This window comes from Neofelis nebulosa, chromosome 3, assembly GCF_028018385.1.
Source record: "Neofelis nebulosa isolate mNeoNeb1 chromosome 3, mNeoNeb1.pri, whole genome shotgun sequence".
Classification (NCBI taxonomy): domain Eukaryota; kingdom Metazoa; phylum Chordata; class Mammalia; order Carnivora; family Felidae; genus Neofelis; species Neofelis nebulosa.
This window is the reverse complement of record NC_080784.1, coordinates 74418412-74444071: the sequence shown is the minus strand read 5'-3', so window position 1 is coordinate 74444071 and position 25660 is coordinate 74418412. Positions and strand designations below refer to the sequence as shown.

Sequence of the window (25660 nt, the reverse complement as noted above, 5' to 3'; positions counted from 1 at the left end):
ACATTTCACATTCCCCTTATCACTGATATTTTTCCCCACCAAAATGAAGCACCCAAAATGTTTGAGCACCAAAATAGGCAACCGAAGCATGTGTACAAAGAAATTACCCAGGATGTGTCTTCATATCTGTAAATACCTTAAGAAAAATTATATATCATTCATATCAGAAATTGCTGGTTTTTTACTTACCGTCAAGTCAGCTCCAGACCCATCCTTCTGTCCTCTACTCTGTAATGCTGTGTGACTGTGGGTCAAGAAACCATTTCCTAGGCTTTTTGTCAACTGGCTTCTAGTTACATTCTGCTAACAGGACGCACCATTGGCAAATCACAAGGCGGGCCGATGGGAGAAGCCAGTGTTTGTTCTCTACCCTTCTCTCTCCCCTTCTTTCTTATAGAGGTGCTCCTGGGGGCTGTGTCCATTCCAAGTAAGGTTGCCAGACTCAGCAAATAAATACAGGACACCCAACTAAATTTGAATTTAAGGTAAGCAATGAATAATTTTTATACTATAGGTAATAATGTTTGGAACATACTTATACTAAAAAGTAATTTGTTGTTTACCTGAAATTCACATTTGTGCTGTATTTTATCTGGCATCACTAATTACAAGGTCTCAGCATTTTAATGATCTTCTCTTATGCTAGTTTCCACTGGATAGTGCCCATTTCTGAGTCTTTGAGGATCCTGCTCTATAAATTAGGTTGCTTTTTTACTTCTCTTGTTGATGGCTTAGGATTCGGCTTTCTCCAGTGTGTTGATTACCACTTGTCCAGATGCCTTCTTTTTTCTTTTCTAAGTTTTTTATTAAATTCTAGTTAGTGAGCATACAGTATAATATTAGTTTCAGGTACAATTGTTTCCAAATTTTGTTTCTCCTTTTTCTCTTTGCTTATTCCTGTCCTTGTGGTTTTATGACTAAAACAAAAACTACCATCATTTTAATGAGGTTTTGAGGAGAAGCAAATTGGATGTAGATGTTCAATCAACCACCTTTAAAGAAGCCTATATACTTATTTAATATGTTCTTGCAAATTTTTCTTTCTATTTTGGCCATTTTTCTTCATCAGCATGTTAAAAATTTTTTTTAATGGCAGCATATTATTCCCTGTGCCACAGTATGCATGCACTCTAACTTACTACTAAACTAATTTTTATTAAATGAATTATAAATTATTGTCAGCGTTTGAGAACTGGGAGATAAAGACTAGCTTTTATTCCATGAATATGTCTGTACATGGAACAGTGATGTATAGGTGAGGAAATAACGAATAGATATGATTAGCTGGGTGATATTTTCCATTTTGACTGCAAGTAGTTACTGTTTCCAATGAAATGGAAGGTGAAGGACTCACTTTAGCCTCTACTTTATACTCCTTCATACTTTGTTATCCTTCGAGATCTATATTAAGAAGATTTTTTATTAAGATGATGCTATATATTCTGAACATTTCCCCCCAATATTCTGTGTCTATCTTTCTACGTCAACTAAATGTCTACTATATTCTTTGCAAGAGAAGCATATTATTGATTTTTACTGAAAAACATGTATTAACCAGTCCTCTATTCATGGGCAGATGCTTTTATACCAAAAGATGTACATTAAAAGGGTCTATCATCTACCCAAGACCCTATCCCATTTCAAACAGGTATCAGTGTTGTTTCTTGTATGTCCTTCAACATGTATTGATGCAATGGTATTTATATTAGTAAATTACACATTTAGATGAGTGGTAAATAATGTTGCACATTGACTAGTACACAGCTTTTTTATTTCAATATAATAACTGAGATATTTCCATAACAGAGCCCATACTGAATTTCCACATGAAACCATATCTGTTTCTGAGCTGTCTATTCTGACTTAATTTTTTATTTCTGCAATAAATAACTCTGATGTAATTATATGCACTTTATAACTGGTAGAATAGACACACCCACCCCTTACGATTCTGCTCTTTCAAAAATTTCTAACACATTTTGTTATCTTTTATCACATAAACTTGATCATCAATTTGTAAAGTTCTTCCCACAAAAGTCACTAAAAGTCTGATTGGGATCATAGTAAACTTACACATTAATTTTTATAGAAATGGCATATTTAAAATTTTGTGGGTTTTTTTCTTCCATGGGCACAGTGTGTCTTTCCATGTATTAAGATTCTCAATAGGGTTTTATAGTTTTTTTGTTTATTTATATAGTTTCTACATTTTCTGTTTATGGTATAGGTTGTGTTCATGGTGGAAGGTGATTGTTTTTTTAGACAATATAAAACAGCTCACTGCTGTTTTTAAGATAAACTATTAATTTCCACATGTTATCTTTATCTTATGCGGAATCATTTTACAGTCCACTTTCATTCATTTTTAACAGTTTTTCTGTTGCTTGCTTTGTATGCTTTATCTATAAATCATTATAATTTGACTTTCCTTATTTCTTATTTTTTTCTTATCCCATTAGTTCAATTAGTTCCCAGAACCACACTGAATTTTTAAAATCGAGTGCAGACATTTTTATTTTTCCTGACTTTAATTATTCCTGTGCCTGTCTCTATGCTCCACTGTGAAAAATGATTTAGTGCTCCTTCCTAATAATTACTCTCCAAGAAATTATTGACATCTCTCCCCCACTCTTTCTTGCAGAAGTTTGGCTGACATTTTTCTTGAATTTTGTCAAACGATCTTTCTGCATGTTATTAGCGCGATGATCTTATTCATCCGAAGAAATCAAATGCTCATTTAACAACTGTTGCATTGCTGAAAATGGAATCATAGGTCAAAGTCCTTATTTTGTCCTATTTCTTTTTTTTTTTTTTTTTTTAATTTTTTTTTCAACGTTTTTTATTTATTTTTGGGACAGAGAGAGACATAGCATGAACGGGGGAGGGGCAGAGAGAGAGGGAGACACAGAATCGGAAACAGGCTCCAGGCTCCGAGCCATCAGCCCAGAGCCTGACGCGGGGCTCGAACTCACGGACCGCGAGATCGTGACCTGACTGAAGTCGGACGCTTAACCGACTGCGCCACCCAGGCGCCCCTGTCCTATTTCTTTCCAGCCAAATAATCCTGAAGTTTCCACATCTCTTGCTTCCTTTTCATACAGAGGTCAAGACTTCACTGACACTGTGAGAGTCTGGCCTTAGAGCCCACAGACTACAGAGAACAGCCACCAAAGCCCCAGCTATCCCTGAGGTAAGAGGCTCGGTCTGCAGTGAGGAACGGTGAGGCTCCCAGCACGGCTGGTGCTTTTTTAACTCAGTCAGTCCTTATTTTTGGTGGGTATCTATTATTCAAAACCTTCTCATGATAAAGAGTGTCTTATTAAAATTATCTTGCCCATAGGGGTGCCTGGGTGGCTCAGTCAGTTAAGCGTCTGACTTCGGCTCAGGTGGTGATCTCACAGTTCATGGGTTCAAGCCCTGCATCAGGCTCTGTGCTGACAGCTCAGAGCCTGGAGCCTGCTTCTGATTCTGTGTCTCCCTTTCTCTCTGCCCCTCCCCCACTTGTGCTTTGCCTCTCTCTCTCTCTCTCTCTCAAAAATAAACATAAAATTTTTTTTTAATTGTCTTGCTTGTCCAGGTTAACAGAAACCATTTTTTTTTTTGAAAGTTTATTTTTCAAGTAATCTTTGCACCCAAGGTGGGGCTCAAACTCACAACTCCTGAGACCAGGAGTCACATGCTCTTCCAACTGACCCAGCCAGGCATCCCTAACAGAAACCAAGTTGTTCAAGTATGTGCCTATAGTGTGTGCCCGCATGAAAATCATCATTTTCAAGATCTGAACCAACTGTAGTCTCAAAGAATTTCCCAGTTTCCTAGATTACATTCTCCAGTTTCAGTTGCCAGGCCAACTCTATTAAAAGGTCAAGCCTGTTTTCTTCTCACAGAGGCAAAAGTAGCCGAAGTAACAGAAGCCCAGTTTGAATTCCAGTCCAGCTTATCTAGTGACAATGTTAAGAGCAGGTTCATACATTCCCCACTTGTCTATCTGCCTAAATATTCCCCATCCTTCAAAGTACAGTCCAAGACTGAGTTCCTTCACAAACATTGCCTTTCTAGATACGCTATCCTCCCCAACCCCCCAAACACTCCCAGGATATAACATCCATTTAACACTTTATGATTCTGGTTGAAAGAAATCTCTTATATTCTTATTCAATCCTTACATAAACATTTATTATTGTCATCCATGATTATAATTCAGCTTGGAAAGTAGATATCACACACTATAATTCTGGTATCTTCTACAACACCTACTAAGTGTATATGAACTAAAAAAAAAAAAAAATTGTTCAACAAATATACAGGTCTCCTCAAATCAGTAATTTTCTCTCTTCCTAAAATCTCCCAAATCTCCAAATCCTTGAAGACATTACTAATGTATAAGAATCCACATAACAGATATTAATCTAAAAATATGCATTTCCTTAACCTCAAAGTAAATTTAGGCAGATGATTGATTGATAAACAGTAGACAGGTAGTGACATAGATATATAGATTTAAAAATATATGTGTTAAACACTGAATAGCTGGAAAAGGTATATGGACTGAAGCCATTGTTAGAACCAAGGCTACTTTTGGCTAGGAATGCTGTCAGTTCAGGAGAAACATAAATATTTGCTTTACTCTTCCCCTAAAGTTCCCTTTAAATCAATGGAAAGGCAACCCTTCTGGGAATTAATGAGAAATTATAAGAGTGCCGTTTGCTAGCAAGAGATTAACACACACACACACCCTGGATTCTCACACTGGCTCCCCTGTTAATCATGCGTTGAGCCTATTAAAGCTGATTCTGCAACTGTAAAATGGGAGTACTGGTCCAACTTACTTCTCAAAAGTCTTGGGGAATCATATGCAATCGTGAACAAGACAGCTGTGTGTAAAATGTAAACATGCAAGGCATCATTAACATAAGACTCACTTTACCAGATCCACTTTTTTTCTTGAGCCTAGTCCAGTAATCACACACCTTTCAACATTTTTCTATTGTAAATGATGCATACACATACAAGCATATTTATGGCACATACAAGCACATTCATGGCACAAATTCTTAGAACTAGAATTTCTGGGTTAAAAATCATATTCATTTGTAATTTCAAAAAGTATTGCTAATACAAAGTTCTCACCAATGAATTTTCTGGGACAGCAAAATAGAAAATTATTTCCTACACTGCCTATATGTATATTACCTTTTTTTTTTTTTTAACTTTGACAGTCCTATTGGTGAAAACTGTAGCTTTTATTGTAGTTTTAACTTTGGATTTAAGTAAGATTGAGCATGTTACGCTAGGCTATCTTGACCATACACATAATTATCATTTGTTTTTGGGTCTATTTCTGGATTGTACTCCATTTTATTGATCATGTATCCATACCAGACTAGTTCCCTCCCTCATTTTTTGTTCTTTCAGGATTATCTTAGGTATCATTGTTTTAAATTTTTCTATAAGAACTAAGAATCAACTTCTTTTCTATAATAGATAAAAAAAATACAATATGCAGTTTTATTAGGATTGAGCTAATTTACTAGAATTTAAAGGGAAATGACATCCTGAAGTTTCTTACCCAAGACCATAATATGCCTTTCATTTAATCAAGGCTTCTTTACCATCCTTAAGGAGGATTTTGAAAATTTCTTCATACAAGACTTACATATTTCTTTTTAATTTTACTCCATCTTTTTGTCATTTTATGAGAGTTTTTTCTTTCCATTAGATCTTACTGCTTACTGATTTCTGAGTATCAGGGTTTTTTTTTTTTAATGCTTATTTATTTATTTATTTATTATTTATTTATAATATATTATGTTTATTTTTGAGAGGCAGAGAGAGACATAGAGCAAGTAGGGGAGGGGCAGAGAAAGAGGAGACACAGAATCTGAAACAGGCTCCAGCCTCTGAGCTGTCAGCACACAGCCCAATGAAGGGCTCGAACTCACAAACTGTGAGATCATGACCTGAGCCAAAGTCGATGCTTAAAAGATTGAGCCACTCAGGTGCCCCATGAGTATCAGGTTCTGTACCAAGCCCTTACTGAATAGGCTATTGCTTTTAATAGTTTTCAATCAGTTCTCTTAGATTTTCCAGGTGCATAATCAAACTATCTGCAATGATTTATTTCCCTACTTTCCAATTATTATACCTCTACCTCTACCTTTTTTTTTTTTTTTTAAAGAGAGAGAGCAAGCATGAGTGGGGAAGGGAGGCAGAGGGAAAGAGAGATAGAGAGAGAGAGATAGAGAGAGACCTAGAGAATCTTAAGCAGACTCCTCGCTCAGCCCTGACATAGGGCTCCATCTCATGACCCTGGGATCACAACCTGAGCCACAATTCAGTAGCTCAACTGACTGAGCCACACAGATGCCTCAATATACCTCTATATCTTCTAAAAAAAAACTTCCAGAAAAGCTAGAAAACTCCAGACAAGTCTTAAAAAACCTAATAGTGATGTGGATGGATATCCCTGCCTTGTTTTCGACATTAACAGGAATATTTCTATTAACAACTCATTATAGGGTAATTAAGTTTTTGAAATATCCATCTGTTCCTATGTTAGTAGGTCTTGTTTTTATTTAATGAAGTATGGATTTCAAATTATATTGAAATACCCCTTTACCATCTGTGAAGACGCTCATTTTTCTCCTCATATAAACCAATATGATGAATTATACTGTTTCCTAATAATGAAATTTCCTGGCACTCTTGGAATAAACTTCACTTAGGTAAGTGCTGTTTGATTCTTTTATTAGCCTTTAATAATGATTTTTCCATCAGTATTCACAAGCAAGATGAAACCATTTCCTTTATTTGTGCATCATTGGATTTGGATATCTTTGAAATACATTTTAAAACACATAAAATCTTTTCCTTATCTAGATCCTATAAAATTTACAGTGCACTGAAATTAGAACTCCACTTTGAAGCTTAATGCACTTAAGTGATATGTGCAAGTGGTAATGGTAAGGATTAATTCCTTGACAAACTATTTCACCTACAAGAATTTAAGTTTTCTGTATCTTTGGAATCTGCCATAAAATATATTTTTTCTTTAAAATTAACCATTTTATTTGGCTATTCAAATAATGGCATGGATGGGGCACCTGGGTGGCTCAGTGGATTAAGCATCTGACTCTTGATTTCAGCTCAGGTGTGATCTCACAATTCTTGAGATCAAGTCCCACATCCGGCTCTGCACTGACCGCAAGGAGCCTACCTGGGATTCTCTACCTTTCCCACTCTCTCAAAATAAACTTAAAAAAAACATAATGGCATGGAATTGAACAGAATTGTCTCCCTCACCCCTTTATTTATTTTTTTAGGACATTTATGATTCTTGTGTTTCTTGATTGGTTTATCTAAATAATTGCAACTACTTTATTTTTGTGCAAAAAAAAAAAATCGACATTCAGGCTAACTTTGTATATCTTTTTTTCATTGCTTTATTTCCTACCAACTCCTTCATACTACTTAAGTTTCTTCCATTTCCCTAAGAACAGTTGAACACATTTACTTTCACTATGTTTGGACTGGAGTCAGTTGAGAATAGCAAGTGAGAGATCATGAAGTTATGACAACTCAAGGAGTTTGGCTATAAAAGGGAATAGAGAAATAGGTGAGACTTTGGAGGGAACATTAAGTCTAGTAACAACTGTGCATTCAGAGTTGTTGCAACAGGAGGCAGAAGGGATTAACTACAGAAAGGTGTGTGCCATCATTGTTATTGGCCCACTTAAGGTAAGAGGCCATAAATGAAAAATGAGTCCAGGTAGCAAAGCTGTTTTCCTGTAGGAAAGTTCTGCAGCTTGGGTATACACAAGACATAGGCAAGGTAAGAGACTTGAACTTACCCTGGGTTGGGGTTCCGTCAAGTGGGTAAAAAAAAGAGCAAATGCATTAATTCTGCCTGACATCTCATGGGGGTCGTAACACATATGGTGAATGAACTCTTTCCAAGAGGATCCGAGAACATCATAATACAAGATAGCATGAAGGGAGATGGATTTTGTAAATGCTATTCAGAATGTGGTACTTGTCTAATAAGTAACAGTTGAAGCTTTGCTAGGCAGAAAAGAAGCTAGCTCACCTCCCTGTGCTAGCTGTAGTTTCTGGTCGGCCTTTAGGAATGTGACCCTCCTCACCTCTATTTTTCTTGTGTTAGAAGATATATGAGAATCTCTCAGGGATGCAAGTGTAGTGGATTTCTTTATTTAAGTTTACAAAATACATGCTTATAGAAAATTAAAACATTATAGAAATATATAAAGCCAATCATGAAAGTTCTCCCACAATTTCACTCCCTCACAAAGCCACTGACAACAATGTGGTATTACTTTTCCATTATTTTTTATAGCATTATCAAGTTATCCTACAAAAAAAAAGCTTCCGCAACTTTTTTTTTTTTTTTTTTACATAAAAGTTTGGACATCTTATTGTTAATGCAGAGACATCCCTCACTCTTAATAGAAATAAATTGCATGATGGTACCATAATCTATTACACCAGTCCCTTACTGGTAGGACCTCTGAGCTAGTTTTAATTATTAAAGAACAAAGGTGCAATAAAACTGCTTGTGTACACTTGTCAGATTATTCCTATTAGGCAGTTTCCTAGTAATTTCATTTTTAATGAAGAGTTTAGCGAAATGGTTTGAGCATTTTCAATATACTCTGAAACCCTCCCCTCCTAAAGGTTATAAAATTATACTCCCACCTATAGCATGCAAGATGGGGTATGTATAATTCAGAAATACTTGTTCAAAATTATGGTGCAATATTTTTAATTTGAAAACAATTTAATTGTTCTTGTAACTGTGTTTTCTAACTATCGAAAGTGAAGTTGGACTTGACTGATGGGGACTCAGGATCCTAAGGGCAAGGATTAGAAAACTCATTTACAAGGCATAGGTATCAGAAACTTAAGTAACCCTTATGCAGAAAGTCTTCAAAGAAGACTACAGGGCTTGCCACAGCTTCAAATACCTCCGCTGGTATCTTGCTATTTCTCCAGGATTTGATACCTATCTTGGTATCCTACTGCTTCTGGAATACAATCAAACTGCAAACATGCACATTCTCCAGCACCAACCAGCTGTTCTCATTACTCAACTGCAGCAGACAGCTCTTTGCTCCTAGAACACGTCAGAGTTTCCCACGTCTGGTTTCATTCACTTTATGCCTCATCTTAGAAAACTGTTTTCCCTCTGTGCCGTCTCAAGGCTCAGCTCAAATACCCCTGACTCTATGAAGTCTTCCACATGCTCTCTGGGAAAAATTACTGGCTCTTCCCTCTGTGCTACTCCAGCTTTTTGCCTGCCTCTCCCTTACTGCATTTCTGTAACATAAACTAGAGTCTTGGAGGCCAGATACAATTTGCTTGTCTATTTCCTGAACAGTATCCAGTGCAGAGCTTTGCAGAGCACACACTCAAAAACTGTGGAATAAACATACATAAATTATAGTAAGACTTCAAATCCTTTAATCCCAAATTATTAGTCACAGATGCTAGTTCTTAAAGGACTAAAAAAAAAAAAAAAAAAAAAAAGAAAAAGAAAAACACACACACAAAAACACAACTGCTCCCCTCAAAACATATCCTTATTATAGTAAGCAGTTTGGTTAAGTTTTTTAAAAAAGTGTCTTTTAATAAAACTGACAAATATTCTATCTTTAGAATAGTTATGTTCAATGAACCTGCGTATGCTTGATATCTGCATCTTCTTAGGATCTCAAATTATTTATTTTAGAAAATAACATGGGGGGGCAGTTTATTATAAAATACGAAGCAGGAATGATTTAAGCATGTGAGTTTCTGCATTCCTAGCCAGAGCACAAAATGACTGGATATCCTCATCAACACCAAGCTTTTTTTTTTTTTTTAAAAAGGGTGTGTAGGGGGGAGCCACCATGAAGACAATGTTACATTAAAATCTCTTTCTCTTGATAATTTCTGGCTTCCAGCTGACTGGATGAGTTTCTTCTGTCTGAAAACAGAAAATTAAATAAAACCAAATATTGTTAGTTTTTTAATTAATAACTCCCTAACAAAAACAAGGCCATCAATTCTAAATTACATTAGTTGGCATTACATATTTAGCAGTTCTTTAACAATTTCAGAAACAGTTGACAAGGGAGGGAGGCAAACCACAAGAGACTCTTAAATACAGAGAACAAACTGTGGGTGGACAGGGGAGTGGGGGCAAGGAGAAAATGGGTGATGGGCACTGAGGAAGGCACTTGTTGGGATGACCACTGGGTGTTGTATGGAAGCCAATATGACAATAAATTATATTAAAAAAAAAATAGTTGACAAACTTTTGACACTATCTGAATCTAATAAAGGATGACTGGTTCACTACAAATTTAGTTCATGGTTTTTCATCTCAAATAAAACTGCTATTTAGGTATTCTGGTAATACCAAAGCTTATGATTTTAGAATTTATCTGCATAGGAATTTATTTATTTGTGGTTATTCTTTTTTTTTTTTTTTTTAATGTTTATTTATGTTGAAGGAGAGAGAGAGAGAGCATGAGCAGAGAAGGGAAAGAGAGAGCGGGAGACACAGAATCGGAAGCAGGCTCCAGGCTTTGAGCTATCAGCATAGAGCCCAACGAGGGGCTCAAACTCACGAACCGTGAGATCATGACCTGAGCCGAAGTCATACACTTAACCGACTGAGCAACCCAGGAGCCCCAATATGTGGTTATTGTGGATGCAAGATTTCCCAAGTATAGTAAATAAGGATAATTCACTGGCATCAATGAAACCAATACAGAAATCTATGAACAGACACTACTCAAGATGACAAATTCTTTAATACTATGAAGATTATTTTCCCTTCTGATAATTTCAATACCTTTAAAATGAAAAAGCACTTGCTAAATTGGTATGGATGATTTCTTTTACTTTAAAATATATGTGAAATAGAGAACTTACCGCTGTATCATCCTCTTTATACACTTTAATGGTTTTATCAGCTTCAGCTGTTAGTAGCCGACTTTCAGACTGATCAAAAGCACAAGCAAATATTCCTGATTCACTATCCAAAGATCCAGGCTGCACAGCTGCATGAACTCTCTGGAAATTATAGCCAGTTCTCCAGTCCCAAAGATGCATAGTGCCATTGTCAGCTTAAAGGAAAAAAAAATCTAATTAAACTTGGTGTCCTATCAACAATTCAGCTTGACAAACATTTAAGTACCATCCATGGGTCAAGTACTGTGACAATAAAGATTAAATAGTTATAAAGATATGTAAGACATAGGCACTCAAGCTTCTCTTAATACTGGTTCGTCTATTTTTATGTGTGAATTCAGAATTTAGTATAGAGCTCAAAAAGCACCACAAAACAATATCTAATTCCAGAATACACAACCAAACTTTAGGTGGTTCCCAGCATGAATTCCTTAGATTTATCATGTGGGAACTCAAAGGCGGTTAAACTATGAAATATGCTACAGGTATTACAAATATGCATGAACACACATATGAACATCCAAATACACAGTAATTGGGCAAGTTCTGTTATAATACTTAGGTGGGATGGCTTAGAAATTTTATAAACGTTTACTCATTTGCCAAAAGAAAAAAAATGAGACTAAAACACATTTATCTCTAAAATCTTAATTTACCTCCAGAAACAAGCACTCCATCAGAATTTACTGTCAGTGTGTTAATAATAGCATTATGACCAGAAAGATTTTGAATAAAACTTCCATCAGGGAATTTCCACTGTTTTATGTTATCTGGAGAGCCAGATGCAAATGTGTAACTGAAATAAGATTACAAAGAATTAGTGACAAAGTAAACAAAGTTAAATAAAATGGTGAGTTCAAAAAAGCTTGTTAGGGCTGTATTCTCTACATGTGCATTTATGGGTCCACGTAGCTTTAGCAAAATATTATTGTCATACCAAGAGGTAAAAATATGAAGACATCTGTTCCAAGTCAAATCAGATCTTCAAAATAAATATTTTAAGTGTATTTTAATTCCAAAATTAATGTTTTATTCTCATTTCCCCAATGCTCTACACTGAGTTAAAGCAACAAATGTACAAAACCTTAAATTCACATTAAGGGCAAGGGGTTATGAAACTATTCTGGATAGAGAGCAAGAGGAGGAGAGAGGGGGAAACAGGAAAAAAGGAAAAGAAGGAAAGAAACAGAGAAAGAAAGAGAAAAAGCAAGTGGGGGGAAAAAAAGAAAGTGAGTGAGGAAGACAGAAAAAGTGAGGGAGGGAGGAAATAATGGGTACAGAAAAGATATCAATGTGACCAGAAAAGTGTCAAGGTGATGTGATATAATAAACAGGCTGTGATAATATGCTCACCTCTATGGATAACCTGATTATGAGGTCACGGTTCCTACTATTTTTTTCTATGTATATTAACTTAAAAATTAAACTACTCTATGTATGTCTCAGTGCCCAGTAACATTTCTATCAAAACATTAAATCCATCTTCTATTAGCCTCTACTTTGACACGCAGATTTTAGCAATGATTTATTCATATTGTCTCGTTTGACACTGTCATAGCTCACCATGTAGAAAATTTTCCTTATCACATATAGGTCATGAAGCAAAATACGACATAGGGAAAATAAAAGAAATGCATGCTTGTAAGTGGCACAGGCCTGGAAATGACAGCTAAGTAACTACTGAAATAGTACCAGTGTTGGTCTTTCCATACTTATACTAAATATTGAAAAAAGAGAAGCGAATTAGGAAAATACACTTACTGTTTAGGATGTAAAACCACAGCCCTGACGGATTTTTTGTGATTTGTTAATGTGACTCTTGTTTTTCCAGCCACCAAATCCCATAATCGTATTGTAGTATCATGGCTTCCTATAATAAAAACACACACACCCTCAAAATTCGATCAGAAAAAATAACGCAAAAATTAAACACAACAAAATATGAAGGAGTCTTGCATAGATACCTATAGACTAAGTGAAAGTCCTATCAACTCTTGGCTAATTACTTTACAGTTCTAATTTTTAGGTTGGTTTTAAATTTAATTCTTAAAAAAGGCAATAAATGCTTGATGCACTCTCAACTCAACAGCTAGAACAAATGCGAGTAACAAAGCAAATACATGATGTTACTCCTCATGGAGGGGAAGAAAAAACTTGTAGTTAATAAAATACATCAAGTGAATGAATTACTCTCTAGTCTTAAAGATCTAATATTTTTTTACATTTATTTTTAGTTTTTGAGAGAGTGTGCATGTGTACAAGCAGGGGAGGGGCAGAGGAAAGGGAGAGAGGGAGGGAGGGAGGGAGACAGAAAGAGAGAGAAAGAGAGAGAGAGAGAGAGAGAGAGAGAGAGAGAGAGAGAGAATATCTTAAGCAGACGCCACGCTCAGCATGGAACCAAACACGGGGCTCAATCTCACAACTGTGAGAGAATGACCTGGGCCGAAATCAAGAGTCCGACGCTTAACCAAGTGAGCCACCCAGGCACTCCGAGTAAAGATCTATTATTAATCTTACTGTAAGTAAAACAAGACTCAAACCAGCTCTAAAAGTAATTGGTCTCAGGGTATTTCACCTAATTTCAACTTCTTAGACCAGTAATTTTGATACTATGAAACAATGTCTAATTGTATCTAACAGAAGCATTTCTAATCAAACATTACATGATACTGAGATGTGATATATTCTGATATGTAAAGAGTTTGAGATAAAAACAATCAAATGAAAAATTACCACAGTAAATTTCAAATGCACACCCAATGTGTCTACAATACAAAGCAAGAGTCATAGTGAATAGGAAAAGTATATGCATAATCATAATGCATTCTGATTAAATACACTATAAACTTAAAAGCTATCAGTCATACCAGTAATAATTTGTGGTTCTGCAGCTTGACACCTCACTGTAGCAACTGCATTTGTATGTCCAGATAATGTGTGCACACTGGCTTTAGTTCTCACATCCCAAATCTATAAAAACACAACAGACATACTGTCAGAACAGGTATTCATATCTCAGGCAGGTAACTGGATCAATTCAAGGCTGGGACCTTACTAGGCAACCGTGCCTGAATATAATGAAAAACTGTTTAAAAGAAAGATAATGATCTATAAGCTGGCTGGGGAATGTAGACAGGAGGCAGATGATGGGAACAACAACAACAACAACAACAACAAAAACCTGAAAGATTAGGGTACCCAAAGTGTAAGAATGGGTATAATGAGACTATTGAAGGAAACAGCTCATGGAAAATAGTTGTAGTGACGGGAAGGGAACGTGCAAGTGTCACATTTCAGAGGCAGGGCACTCCCGATAATAAACACGATGAGGCCCCAGAACTGAAAACGAAGGTGAAAAAACACAGAAGTCAAGAAACTCAGGGGCTAGGCTACCGACAGGTCAAGTCAACTATCTTCAATTCTCTTAACAAATCACATGTGACTCCATTACCAAACATGCATACTGTAAGATGCAATATATTTACAAATAAACACAAAGGTCTACTCCATTTACCCGTGCAGTTGAATCTCGACTACAGGTTACCAGCACATCAATTGTTGGGTGCAAATCCAAACCATACACTGCACTCAGATGTCCATGATAGTGCCTTATAACCTGAAAATAAAGCAGGAAAGTGAAAATCTCTGTAATTAGAAAGAAAAACAGTGGTTCATAATGTTTTAAATCCTCAACTACAAGCTTACCTTATTATATTCAAGATCCCAGCATTTGACTTGTTTGTCTTCTCCACAGGAGAACAGGTAAGGGCTCCGTGTGCTTACTATCACACCACGCACTGTACTAATGTGCCCAGTTAATGACAGTTTTAATTTGCCACTAGCCAAGTCCCAGATCTGCAATCAAAGAATATTTAATTTTTTTCTTTTGGATTATTCCAAAGCAAATTTTTAGAATCTTGGTATTAAAAATAAGTCTTCAAAAACAATCTCCCACCAATCTTCCTTGTTAAGCAGGGAAAAAATAGAATAAAAAAAGCACGTTCAAACTAGGAAAGTACTTGCAATAAGTGACAAAATCTTAGTATATATAAAAGGATATCATAGATAATGAAAGTATGAATAACATTAAATTAGCCAAGGATGGCAACAACTTAAAAAAAAAAAAACCCTATGGAAACAAACTAAATGTCCATCAATGGATGAGTGGATAAAAAAAAAAAATGTGTTATGTATCTGTATGTACACACAAAAACACACACAATGAACTATGATTCAGCCATGAAAAAGAATGAAATCTTGCCATTTATGACAACATGGATGAACCTTGAGTGCATTATGCTATGTGAAATAAGTCAAAGATACTGTGTGATTTTACTGGCATATACACTCTAAAAACAAACAAACATTAACAAACAAACAAAGCTCAGAGATAAAGAGAATAGATCAGTAGTTGCCAGAGGTGGGGTGGGGAGTAGGCAAAATGGATAGAGTCAAGGTACAAACTTCCAGTTATAAAGTAGATAAGTCATGGGGATATAATGTTCAGCATGGTGACTGTTATTTATTAATACTGTACCGCATATTTAAAAGTTCTTAAAAGAGAGTAGATCTCAAAAATTCTCTCTAAAAGGAAAAAACAATCTGTAACTATGTATGGTAACAGATGTTAACTAGATTTATTGTGGTATTCATTTCACAATGTATATAAATACTGAATCATTACGTTGTGTACCTAAAACTAATATAATGTTGTATGTCAACTATACCTCAATAAATAAATATATATGTATGTTGAAAAAACCTAAAAGCAGCTTTATTCGGTATCAAAAAGTTCAAACCCACCAGAAATTTTTTTATGTACAGTTTTCAAAAGATTAGATACCCATTTCTGCTTAACATTTAGTAGGTATTTTTAAAAATACATAATCAGTGTGCTGAAAAGGATTCTCTCATACACTGCAAGTATCAATTAGTCCATTTTGGAAAATAAGCTGTACTCTGAGTGTCAACCTCAAAAACGTTTAACCCATTAATTCCATTTCTGGGAATCTACAGTAACAAAGTAATTTAAAATACAGCAAAAAGCTTTAGGCTCAACAATTAATTACGGCATTACTTGTGATGGTGAAAATCAAGAAACTAAAAAGTTTAATGTCTAACAACAGGAAAACGGTATAGAATACCTAAGTGATATATCCTTTTTTCACAGAAGCATGCCTCTGATATAATATTAAGTGGGAAAAAAACCAGAGTATAAAATTATACATCAAGCATGACTTTTTAAAGATACACATTTAAAAGGGCATCTGGGGGGGGCGCCTGGGTGGCTCAGTCGGTTAAGCGTCCGACTTCGGCTCAGGTCATGATCTCGCGGTTCGTGAGTTCGAGCCCCGCGTCGGGCTCTGTGCTGACAGCTCAGAGCCTGGAGCCTGTTTCCGATTCTGTGTCTCGCTCTCTCTCTCTGACCCTCCCCCGTTCATGCTCTGTCTCTGTCTCAAAAATAAATAAACGTTCAAAAAAAAATAAAAAAATAAAAAAAAATAAAATAAAAGGGCATCTAGGTAGCTCAGTTAAAGCACCCGGATCTCAATTTTAGCTCAGGTCATTGAGATCAAGCCCGTGTTGGGCTCTGCAGAGGTAGCACAGAGTTTGCTTGGGTTTCTCTCTCTCCCTCTGCCCTTCCCCTGCTCTCATGCACATGTGCACACACTCTCTCTCTCGACCTGAAAATAAACAAAATACGCACTTACACACACAGGAAAAGAGCTCAGAAGTAAATATAATGACACATATGCACAGAAATAAATACTAAACAGAAATTCATGTTCAAATTATTTGACAGTGTTAGGATTATGTATGGGTCTGTGTTCTTTCATATTTTTCTATATTTTCCACATTTTTTGATAAATAAGCATACTTTAATTTTGTAACCAGAAGAGAAAAAATGTAAAAATCAAGGAATAGTGGTAGGTAGTATGTACTGTTTGGAAAACTTGTTACTTAAATATCATTTCTCAAACATATTTATTTAGAACAGTGAATTGATAAATATAGTAACTTTTACCCCAAACTCAGGTCTAAGAAATCACAGAAAATACAACAGAAATCTCCACCCAGGAAAATAAAAGATAAAATTTACATAGCAAATACAAAGTCCTATTTTTTTTTCTTCCTTCTTTATTACCTTTATAGTTCTATCAGCAGATCCAGTTACAAACCACTGGTTTCCAGGTTCTACAGCAATACAGCGAACCCAGCCAAGATGTCCACTGATCACCTGCATAAAACAAAAAGTAGAATGGGCAGACTCGTTACACATAAAAGTTTATTCAATTTCAACTCATTGCACATAAGTCAAATTTGAATAGCCCGTCCTCACATCTTCAAATAAGTTTGTAAAATTATTTGACAGATTTTAGAATTTATCTTCAGTAAATGAATACACAAACTGATATATCTATACAATGAAATGCTACTCAGCAAAGAGGAATCTATTAATAGATGAAACAACTTGGATGACTCTCAAAGACATTAAGCTGAGTGAAGGAAGTCGGTCTCAAAAGGTGCATACCATATAATTCCATTATATAACAAAATTGAAAAGGCACAACTATAATATAGAAAACAGATGAACAGTTACCATGGGTAGGGAAGGATATGTCTGTAAAATAATAGCATAGGAGTGTTTTTTGAGTTGCTGGAACTTCTATATACAGACTGGGGCAGTGATTACCCAAATTTATGTATCTAATAAAATTTATTAGGTCTGTACACTAAAAGAAAGGCTATGTTAGTGTACAATTAAAAAACCAAATTTAACACATATAGTAAATTAAGTGCAGTTACAGTTTTTCTGCTATATATACTTCATTTTAGATCTGGTACATTTTGAATCATTTAATTTACTATAATTGAAAAAAGATCATCAATAGAGCCAAAGAAACATTGTCATATGCTGTTCTTCCTCCCAGCCTTCATATTAAACACTTCAAACACTTAGAGAATTTATTTCATCTGTTCTCTACACCTAATAGCTTTCTGTCAACATTTTATACTGTATTTTATAGGAAATACATACATGGCTTTTACTTAAAGAAGTCTTCCTAAGATCTATCTTTCAAGATTGGGGCCTAACCCTTCCCTCATCTGGTCTCAGATCACTTTACCAGTGCTCATATTCACTGCTTTTCCTCCTTATTCTACTCCTTCAGCTCTTGTAACTGGAAAGCAATCATCGTTTCTGTAATGGCATGATATACAGATTCACTCACCCTGTACAGTTTCCATGGTGGGTGCCACTGGGGTTTGGGCATTGTAGGGGCTTTTTTAGCCATCAGTGCAGAGTTCTTGGCATTGCCAGCCTCCATAACAGCCTAGATATAGAACAGATTACATTATTGTTAAAGACATACCTAACATTTCATGTTAAATCAAAAATGAAAAATTTTAAAAGGGGATTTATGAGGCTTTTTACCCCCTTTGATGAAAAGACAGCTAAAATGTTTGCATAACTAGAAAATGTCTGCACACCTAAGACTTCTAATCAGAATTATATTTTCTGTATGTTAATTTTAAAAATCAATTAAAAAATCTCAGAGGCAGAACATTAGAGTTAAGAGCACGTATCACTAAGCATGGGTTCATGAACCCAGCTCTGCCAATTACTAGCTGACTGACTTTGGGTAAAAATTACATAACCTCTATGCCTGCTTTGTAAAGTGGAAATAACAGTGCCTATTTCATACAATTACTACAAAGACATTATTACTACTCTGTAAATGCTCTATAGAAGCTCCTACCATTATTTGAGTGATTGCAAGTGGATTAATGTCTCTGCCTGTCATTGTTGTATTTTAACATTATTGATTTAATATTGCAAAGCAGAAACTACCTTCCAAAAATACTTAATTAACATTTTAAAAGGTACTCTAGGCACGCCTGGGTGGCTCAGCTGGTTAAGCGTCCGACTTTGGCTCAGGTCATGATCTCACGGTCCGTGAGTTCAAGCCCCACATCGGGCTCTGTGCCGTGCTGACAGCTCAGAGCCTGAAGCCTGCTTCAGATTCTGTGTCTCCCTCTCTTTCTGCTCCTCTCCTGCTCGTGCTCTGTCTGTCTCTCTCTCTCTCTCTCTCAGAAATAAACACTAAAAACTAACTAACTAACTAAATATAAGGTATTCTAGCTGATGTACCATCTACTATTAGCATCCATCCATGCATCCAAAACATACTTAAGCCATAAAGTTCCTGCCCTCAAGAAGCTTACATTACCTCCTCCTAAGGAGGCAGAAAGCCTGGGCAGAGATCTGTGAATGGAGGCAAAAGAAGAAATGTGGTGGGAAGACCACAGATTAATTCATTTCATAAAGCCAAATAACTGCATAATAAATTAAGGAATCAAAGCCTGCAGTTATTCAAGTGACAGCATAATAAAACAAACTAGGTATTTTCAGTTATTCTTTTTATAACTACTTTCACCAATTTAGCTACCATTTACTTACACATAAACTTATGTATTTCTAAATGCTCATTTATAACATACAAGTTCTACAGCCTATGAATATTACATTACTAACAGCACTAAACTGTGTCAGCCAACTAAGAGTTTAACAAAAAAGAGACTTTCATATTTAAACCATATTAACACAAGTTTTAGAATAGTATTCCTTGCACTTTTAATAGTGGATAATAAAGGGCAACATCACATTATATACATCAAAATAAGCATTACCTACAATGTGTAAAAGACACAGAATAACAAAATGTTAAATTCTAAAAAATATGCCAATTCACTAGCAACTTAAATTTTAGGACCATGAAATACTAACAACTAGCTCAGTCAGCCACTATTTACTTTAGTAATTCCAAGGCAAATTTTCACTTATTTAGTATTTAACTGAAGACTCTTGCAATAAAGGAAAATAAGGCAACAAGTTCCAAAAATTAGAAACCTGCAGCATGATTTGACACAGAGAAACTTACTGAAGTCATCCCTGCAGGCTGTGAACGGTCAGCAGCCGCCGGATGTCGGTATTCACCTCCAGCAGGTGCATTACGATTTGCGTCAACCCTGAAGCAAAAGAAATAGCACATTCTAAGCAATTAATTGTCATGTCATGTGCTCTGCAGAACCAACTCTTTAAATTTTTGTAAGCAATGATAAAGGAAAACGTCACATAATTATAAAGAAATCTTAAAATGAGAAAAACAGAAACAATGAATTATGTTTTCAAAATCTCTATAATTAGAAGCATAATACTTCATACCTGGTCTGAGAAGAAGGTAATGCCACAGCTAAGGACTGAGCGGCTGATTCACTTGGCATTCTTTGGATCTTAGTATCTGCAGTCAAAGCAACCCCTGTTTAAAGAAAAACATCAATTGCTTTCAGTAGCTATCTTTGATTTCATTTACATAGGTTTAAAATAAAATACTGGAAGCAAACATGGGATATCTCCAGGTGGTGATACTATAAAAAGTTCTATTATGTTTTGTGAGTCTTTTATTTCTAACTTTTTAATAATAAATGTAACTTGAAATCACATAACTCAAATTTGATTTAATCACAGGCAGATTGGTATTAACATACCCAAGACAGTAAAGACAATTTCTATTATTTTGGGGTATTACCTACAGATATAAAAATTAAGCAGCCCCCAAATACTAACCGAATATTTCCAAGAGTAAATGTAAATTACTAAATAAGAAGTACTAATCTGTCTGGGCTTTCATTATGATAAATCCTGTCTTCTAAAATTACTAAAACTAGGGGCGCCTGGGTGGCTCAGTCGGTTAAGCGTCCGACTTTGGCTCAGGTCATGATCTCACAGCTTGTGAGTTCGAGCCCCACGTCGGGCTCTGTGCTGACAGCTCAGAGCCTGGAGCCCGTTTCAGATTCTGTGTCTCCCTCTCTCTCTGCCCCTCCCCTGTTCATGCTCTGTCTCTCTCTGTCTCAAAAATAAACGTTAAACAATTTTTTTTTCTTTAAATAAAATTACTAAAACTAGATATACTAAGCTTTCTGTCCTCCACCCCAATATACTAGCCACTCCATCTGTGTGCCAATTTTCTACACAGACATCTAGTAGACACTTTTATCACACCTGATTCTACACTAACACTTCAATCACTTTTATAAGTTTAATGATAATAACATGTCTGTTTAAACCTCCATATAAGCATGTTTTAGCTTGGAGCAGTGTTACTGTCTTTGAATTCCTAGCACAGTGCCTGAAATAAATTTAGGTGCTTAGAAATGTTTGCTCAATGAATGTATCTGATACTGAGTATTAGTTTACTATCATCTAAAAGCTATGCCTAAAAATAATAAATAAATAAATAAATAAATAAATAAATAAATAAATGCTATGCTTGGATGCCTGTCTGCTAAGTTTATCTTGTATTTTATAGGCAATAGGAATCATATTATTGGTTCATTCAAGGAAATGCCTACAAGACATTTTCTTTTCTTTTTTTTATGTTTATTTATTTTTGAGACAGAGAGAGACAGAGCATGAATGGGGGAGGGGCAGAGAGAGAGGGAGACACAGGATCGGAAGCAGGCCCCAGGCTCCGAGCCATCAGCCCAGAGCCCGACGCGGGGCTCGAACTCACGAACGGCGAGATCGTGACCTGAGCTGAAGTCGGATGCTCAACCGACTGAGCCACCCAGGCGCCCTAAGATATTTTCAATATAAAATAGCTCACTTACCAGGTCCTGGTGGATATGGATGTGTACCTGTCACCAAATATTCAACTTCTTGTCCTTAAAAAAAGGAAAAATATCATTGTGATCATTGGCAAATTTATCATATGTACAAGTATCATCTCTTTTAATAAGTGTTAAATTATCAACTGAATTTCTCAAATTTTCCCAACTAAACCCAAATGTCAGATATAAGATAAATTAATCATTTTTGTTTTGGCTTCTGAAGACCATGGTCACAGATATTTCTTTTGACCTTTTGTTAATATGATGTCAAGAAAGCTTGTAAAATTTTAATGGTATGTAGAGAGATTGTTCGGTCAAGTAAAAATCAACTGTGGTTCTTCTTCCAAGCAAATGATTTCTCAGTGGAATGTTAGATTATTTTTATGCATTAGAATGCCAGTGCTTAGTATCATCTTTCTGAATTACAGCCAAGATACATAGATGGTCTCCCCATGGGTTAGAAATATTTCCTTTAGTCTCCACTGTGACCTTCTCTATATCCTAATAATTTCTGCGATTATGATTCTACCACTTTTTTATTTCCTATTAAGAAAAAACCTAGCAACCAATAATCTCAACTCACTACTCCAATGAGGAAATCAAGACTTCCATTATAATACTGGTACACTAGTTTAATAGGGTTTGGCTCCAGTCAGTCCTTCCAGAACAGGCACTAGAACATTTCATTTTTCTATTTTTAAAAATTACATTTCTACTTTTAAAAAGAATCACATTTCTGATAATGCCACACTTACCTTGATTGGCAGGATATTGTTTATGACCATATGAATCCGATGCATTCTGAGGACATTTCTCTTTAAAATTTTCTTTTGAAGTAGGCATATGCAACACAGGACCATACTCATTACGCAGCTTGATTGCCATTTTCCGTTTGTGACTATTTAAAAATTATGAACATAATAATGTATCTTGAGTACTTTAAAAATATGAACCAAAGTAAATATATTCATAGATAGCCGAGAAACACAAGTACTTAAATAGCTTAGGTTTGCCTAATCATGTAGAAAAAATTTCTATGAAGTTTTTAAAGTAGTACTTTAAAAAGCTCAAAACTTCCAAGTGCATTTCCACACTTTTGTTCATAATCCACCACATAGCATCCATTAAGTCTAAGTAACATTTTAGGTTGCTAACCAATAAATACAAAACCTTTCATGATAAGTTATCAAGGGTCTGGTTTAAAAATACATAGAAACTAACATATCCTTTTAAAAACCTCAAGGTCAATACATTTTCCTTTGAATGTGTAAATATAAAAATATAGCAAAAGCTTCTATCATAACCTTTACTGGATGTATCTAAAAAGAGTAATTAGAACTAATCGAAGTACGTAATTAGTTCAGTATTTTTTAAAGAAATGCACTTATACAAATTTTAAGAATAGCTCACTTTATAAATTAAATATAAATGCTTGTTTTAGGAATTAAGTAGATTTTAAAAGAAGGGTAAAGGACAAAGAAGGAACACTGCACATAATGCAATCCCAGACTGGAGCTGGAGATGTAGAACCAAAAATATGCCACCACTCAAAAATCTTCATCATACTAACGAGAAAAGATGGGAGTAGAGGTACTGGCCAGGTACAATTTCAGCTCAGCAAGGCTCTGAGAGCAGCGGGAAGCTGAAAGCACATACAAAGTGATTGATTATAAGATATAACACCTAAAAGGGACTCTCCTAATTACTGGGTATTTATAAATGCAATTAATTAATGGGATTTTTACTGTAAAAGACAAGGCCAAAAAAAAGTTAAATCAGCTTAAATCATGCCCAAACACCATTCATTATTGAATAGATATCCTATGAGTGTTAGTATCACTCACTAATCTTTAAAGGTCCCCCTCTCCCTGCTCTCTTCCCCCAGTTATTAAGTAGTTAAAATATTCTAGCAACTGAAAAGGAACAATACCTACCTCTCTTCATCCAAAGGCACAGGTTTTCCATTATCAGCTACAAACATGTCATGGGTTCTCTTCAATGACCTGAACACAAGTGTGTGCACAGAATGTTTCTGTACCTCCTAGAAAGAAAGATTATAATCACATATCCATCTGCAAATTACACATATCATAACCTAAATTAAATTTAAATTAGTTATACACTTTACAAGTTTAAATATGTAAACTGCTTTCTACCACTCACCATGGCTATTTGTAGCAAGCTATAGGAGTCAAGTTTAGAAGAAGAGGAAGCTCTTCATTGGCCAGAGACCCACCCATACCAACTAGTGATGCCTGAGCTTGGTCATTTATTCAGTAAATATCTATTGAGCTCCTACTATGTGTCTGGCAGGTTCTGTGCTAGACGTTAACAAAAGAATGATGAAAAGACAGTTATGGTCCAGGTGCTCAAGAGAAAACAGATAAAAATAAGCAACACATTTTGATAAGTGCTATGAAGGAAACAAGCAAGGGCATGAGACACAGAAAGAACTTAGGATAGTTATGAAAAATCTCTCTGAAAAGTTACAGAGAGGGAGGGAGGCAAACCATAAGAGACTCTTGGATATTGAGAACAAACTGAGAGTTGATGGAGAGTGGGGGAGAGGGCAAAGTGGGTGATGGGCATTGAGGAGGGCACTTGTTGGGATGAGCGGTGGGTGTTGTATGGAAACCAATCTGTCAATAAATTATATTTAAAAAGAAAAAACCTCTCTGAGATGTCAGTTAAGTAGAGAGTTAGCTCTGTGCAGAAGAGTTAAGAACAATTCAGTAAAGAGAAAATGCCATGTACACAGCAGTTCAGTATCTGCAATGATGCCAGGAGCCGCAAGAGTTGTATATGTTCAGTAGGAAGGTGGGCTGTGACACCGAGATGAGGTTCCAAGGGTAGGCAAGGTCCAGATCAGGATAAGGGTTTTTTGAAGATCATTCCAACAGTCTGCATTTTTGCTCTAGTAACATCGGGCCAGTAAAGGATTTTAAGCAGAAAAAGCATGATCAACTTACGTTTTAAACAGATCAATTTACGGAGGGAGGAGGGTGTAACAAAAATGAAAGCAAGGACACCAGCAAAGAGCTAATGCTCTTGTCCAGATGAAAGATGGTGTTGGTTTGAATTAAAGTGAACGCAGTGGATACGGACAAGAGTCAAGAAATATTTCTGAGATAAGACGGACAAGGCTGTCTAACAGAATGGTTGTTCAAGACAGGGAAAGATGCAAAACTTCAAAATGGCAGGTTTTTCTGGGGAAGAGCTGATGGAAGGCACTAAGTGAACACCAGAGAAGACTGCCAATCTTTTAGGACACACAACCACGAACTCTATTCTGCAGATGGGGAATATCAGCGGTCCAGAAGCACCGCCTCCGGGGACACTGCCCAGCTCAAAGGCTCAAGAGTAAAAAGGCAGTAAGAATTCTCTCCGGCTTCATGCCTGAGGGTAACCTCCAACTAATGCTGCCATCCGGCTTCCCTCTATCCCTAAACACATTAAGAAGAGACTACCCGGCCTCAGCCAGAGAGCCTCCTTTCGCAGCCTCTACCCTCTCCAAACTCCGAACACCTTTGGTCCCCCACGCCTGCCGCCGAAGAAAAACATTCCAGAAGCGAACGACCCCTCAGCGCCCAAGTGCCACCTTACCTCGACCATGATGCCGCTGGGTGACCCGCCGCTCCAGCAGACAAGAAACGCTAGCCTGCAACACAGAAACCGCCGCCACAACTGTGCAGTCCCTTCCGGAATCGGGCGCCCTGGCGCCGGATCTGACGCAGTCCGCGCACGCGTGCTGGTGGCCCGCCGGCCTTGTGGGATCGAGGGGGCGGGTCTTTTTCTCCGGGGACGTAGTGTCGGGCCTGAGTTGGCAGGTTCTTGGTACCGCGTATCTAAGGGTCTCGTTCACTTTCTTGGAGAAAGCTTGAAATAACGTTCTCTGCCTTATTCTGTGACTTAAATATTTTGGTTTAGGGTGTGCCTGTTTGCGTTGTATTTCCCGGAAGCTTAATCCTTTTTCTCAGCGAATCTAAGTAATCAGCTCTGGGGAGGATCTGAAGAG

At 36.3% G+C, this 25660-nt stretch overlaps 1 protein-coding gene across 2 annotated transcripts; it reads right to left on the bottom strand.

Moving 5' to 3' along the window:
• Nucleotides 1-8186: 8186 nt before the first annotated feature.
• Nucleotides 8187-25370, bottom strand: PLRG1 (pleiotropic regulator 1). Of its 2 annotated transcripts, none has more exons than XM_058721109.1 (15): nucleotides 25249-25370; nucleotides 23580-23686; nucleotides 22401-22543; nucleotides 21646-21699; nucleotides 20201-20294; nucleotides 19917-20004; nucleotides 18207-18308; nucleotides 17120-17212; nucleotides 14680-14829; nucleotides 14489-14590; nucleotides 13842-13944; nucleotides 12736-12844; nucleotides 11631-11770; nucleotides 10936-11129; nucleotides 8187-9982 (listed from the first exon to the last, which is right to left on the bottom strand). In XM_058721109.1, the coding sequence occupies exons 1-15, from the start codon at nucleotides 25255-25257 to the stop codon at nucleotides 9923-9925; spliced, it is 1548 nt and encodes a 515-aa protein (XP_058577092.1). In that variant the 5' UTR covers nucleotides 25258-25370; the 3' UTR covers nucleotides 8187-9922. The 2 variants fall into 2 exon arrangements, with proteins under 2 accessions (XP_058577092.1, XP_058577093.1); XM_058721110.1 differs by lacking the exon at nucleotides 25249-25370 and adding an exon at nucleotides 23216-23287.
• Between the last annotated feature and the right edge of the window lie 290 nt (nucleotides 25371-25660).

Bases quoted from the DNA above. Each gene is read 5' to 3' on its own strand.
- PLRG1 (XM_058721109.1), bottom strand. The intron at 21,700-22,400 runs GTAAGTGTGGCA...CCTTTTTTTAAG, and splicing joins ACAATATCCTGCCAATCAAG to GACAAGAAGTTGAATATTTG. The intron at 12,845-13,841 runs GTATGACTGATA...TTTTTATTATAG, and splicing joins AGAACCACAAATTATTACTG to GAAGCCATGATACTACAATA.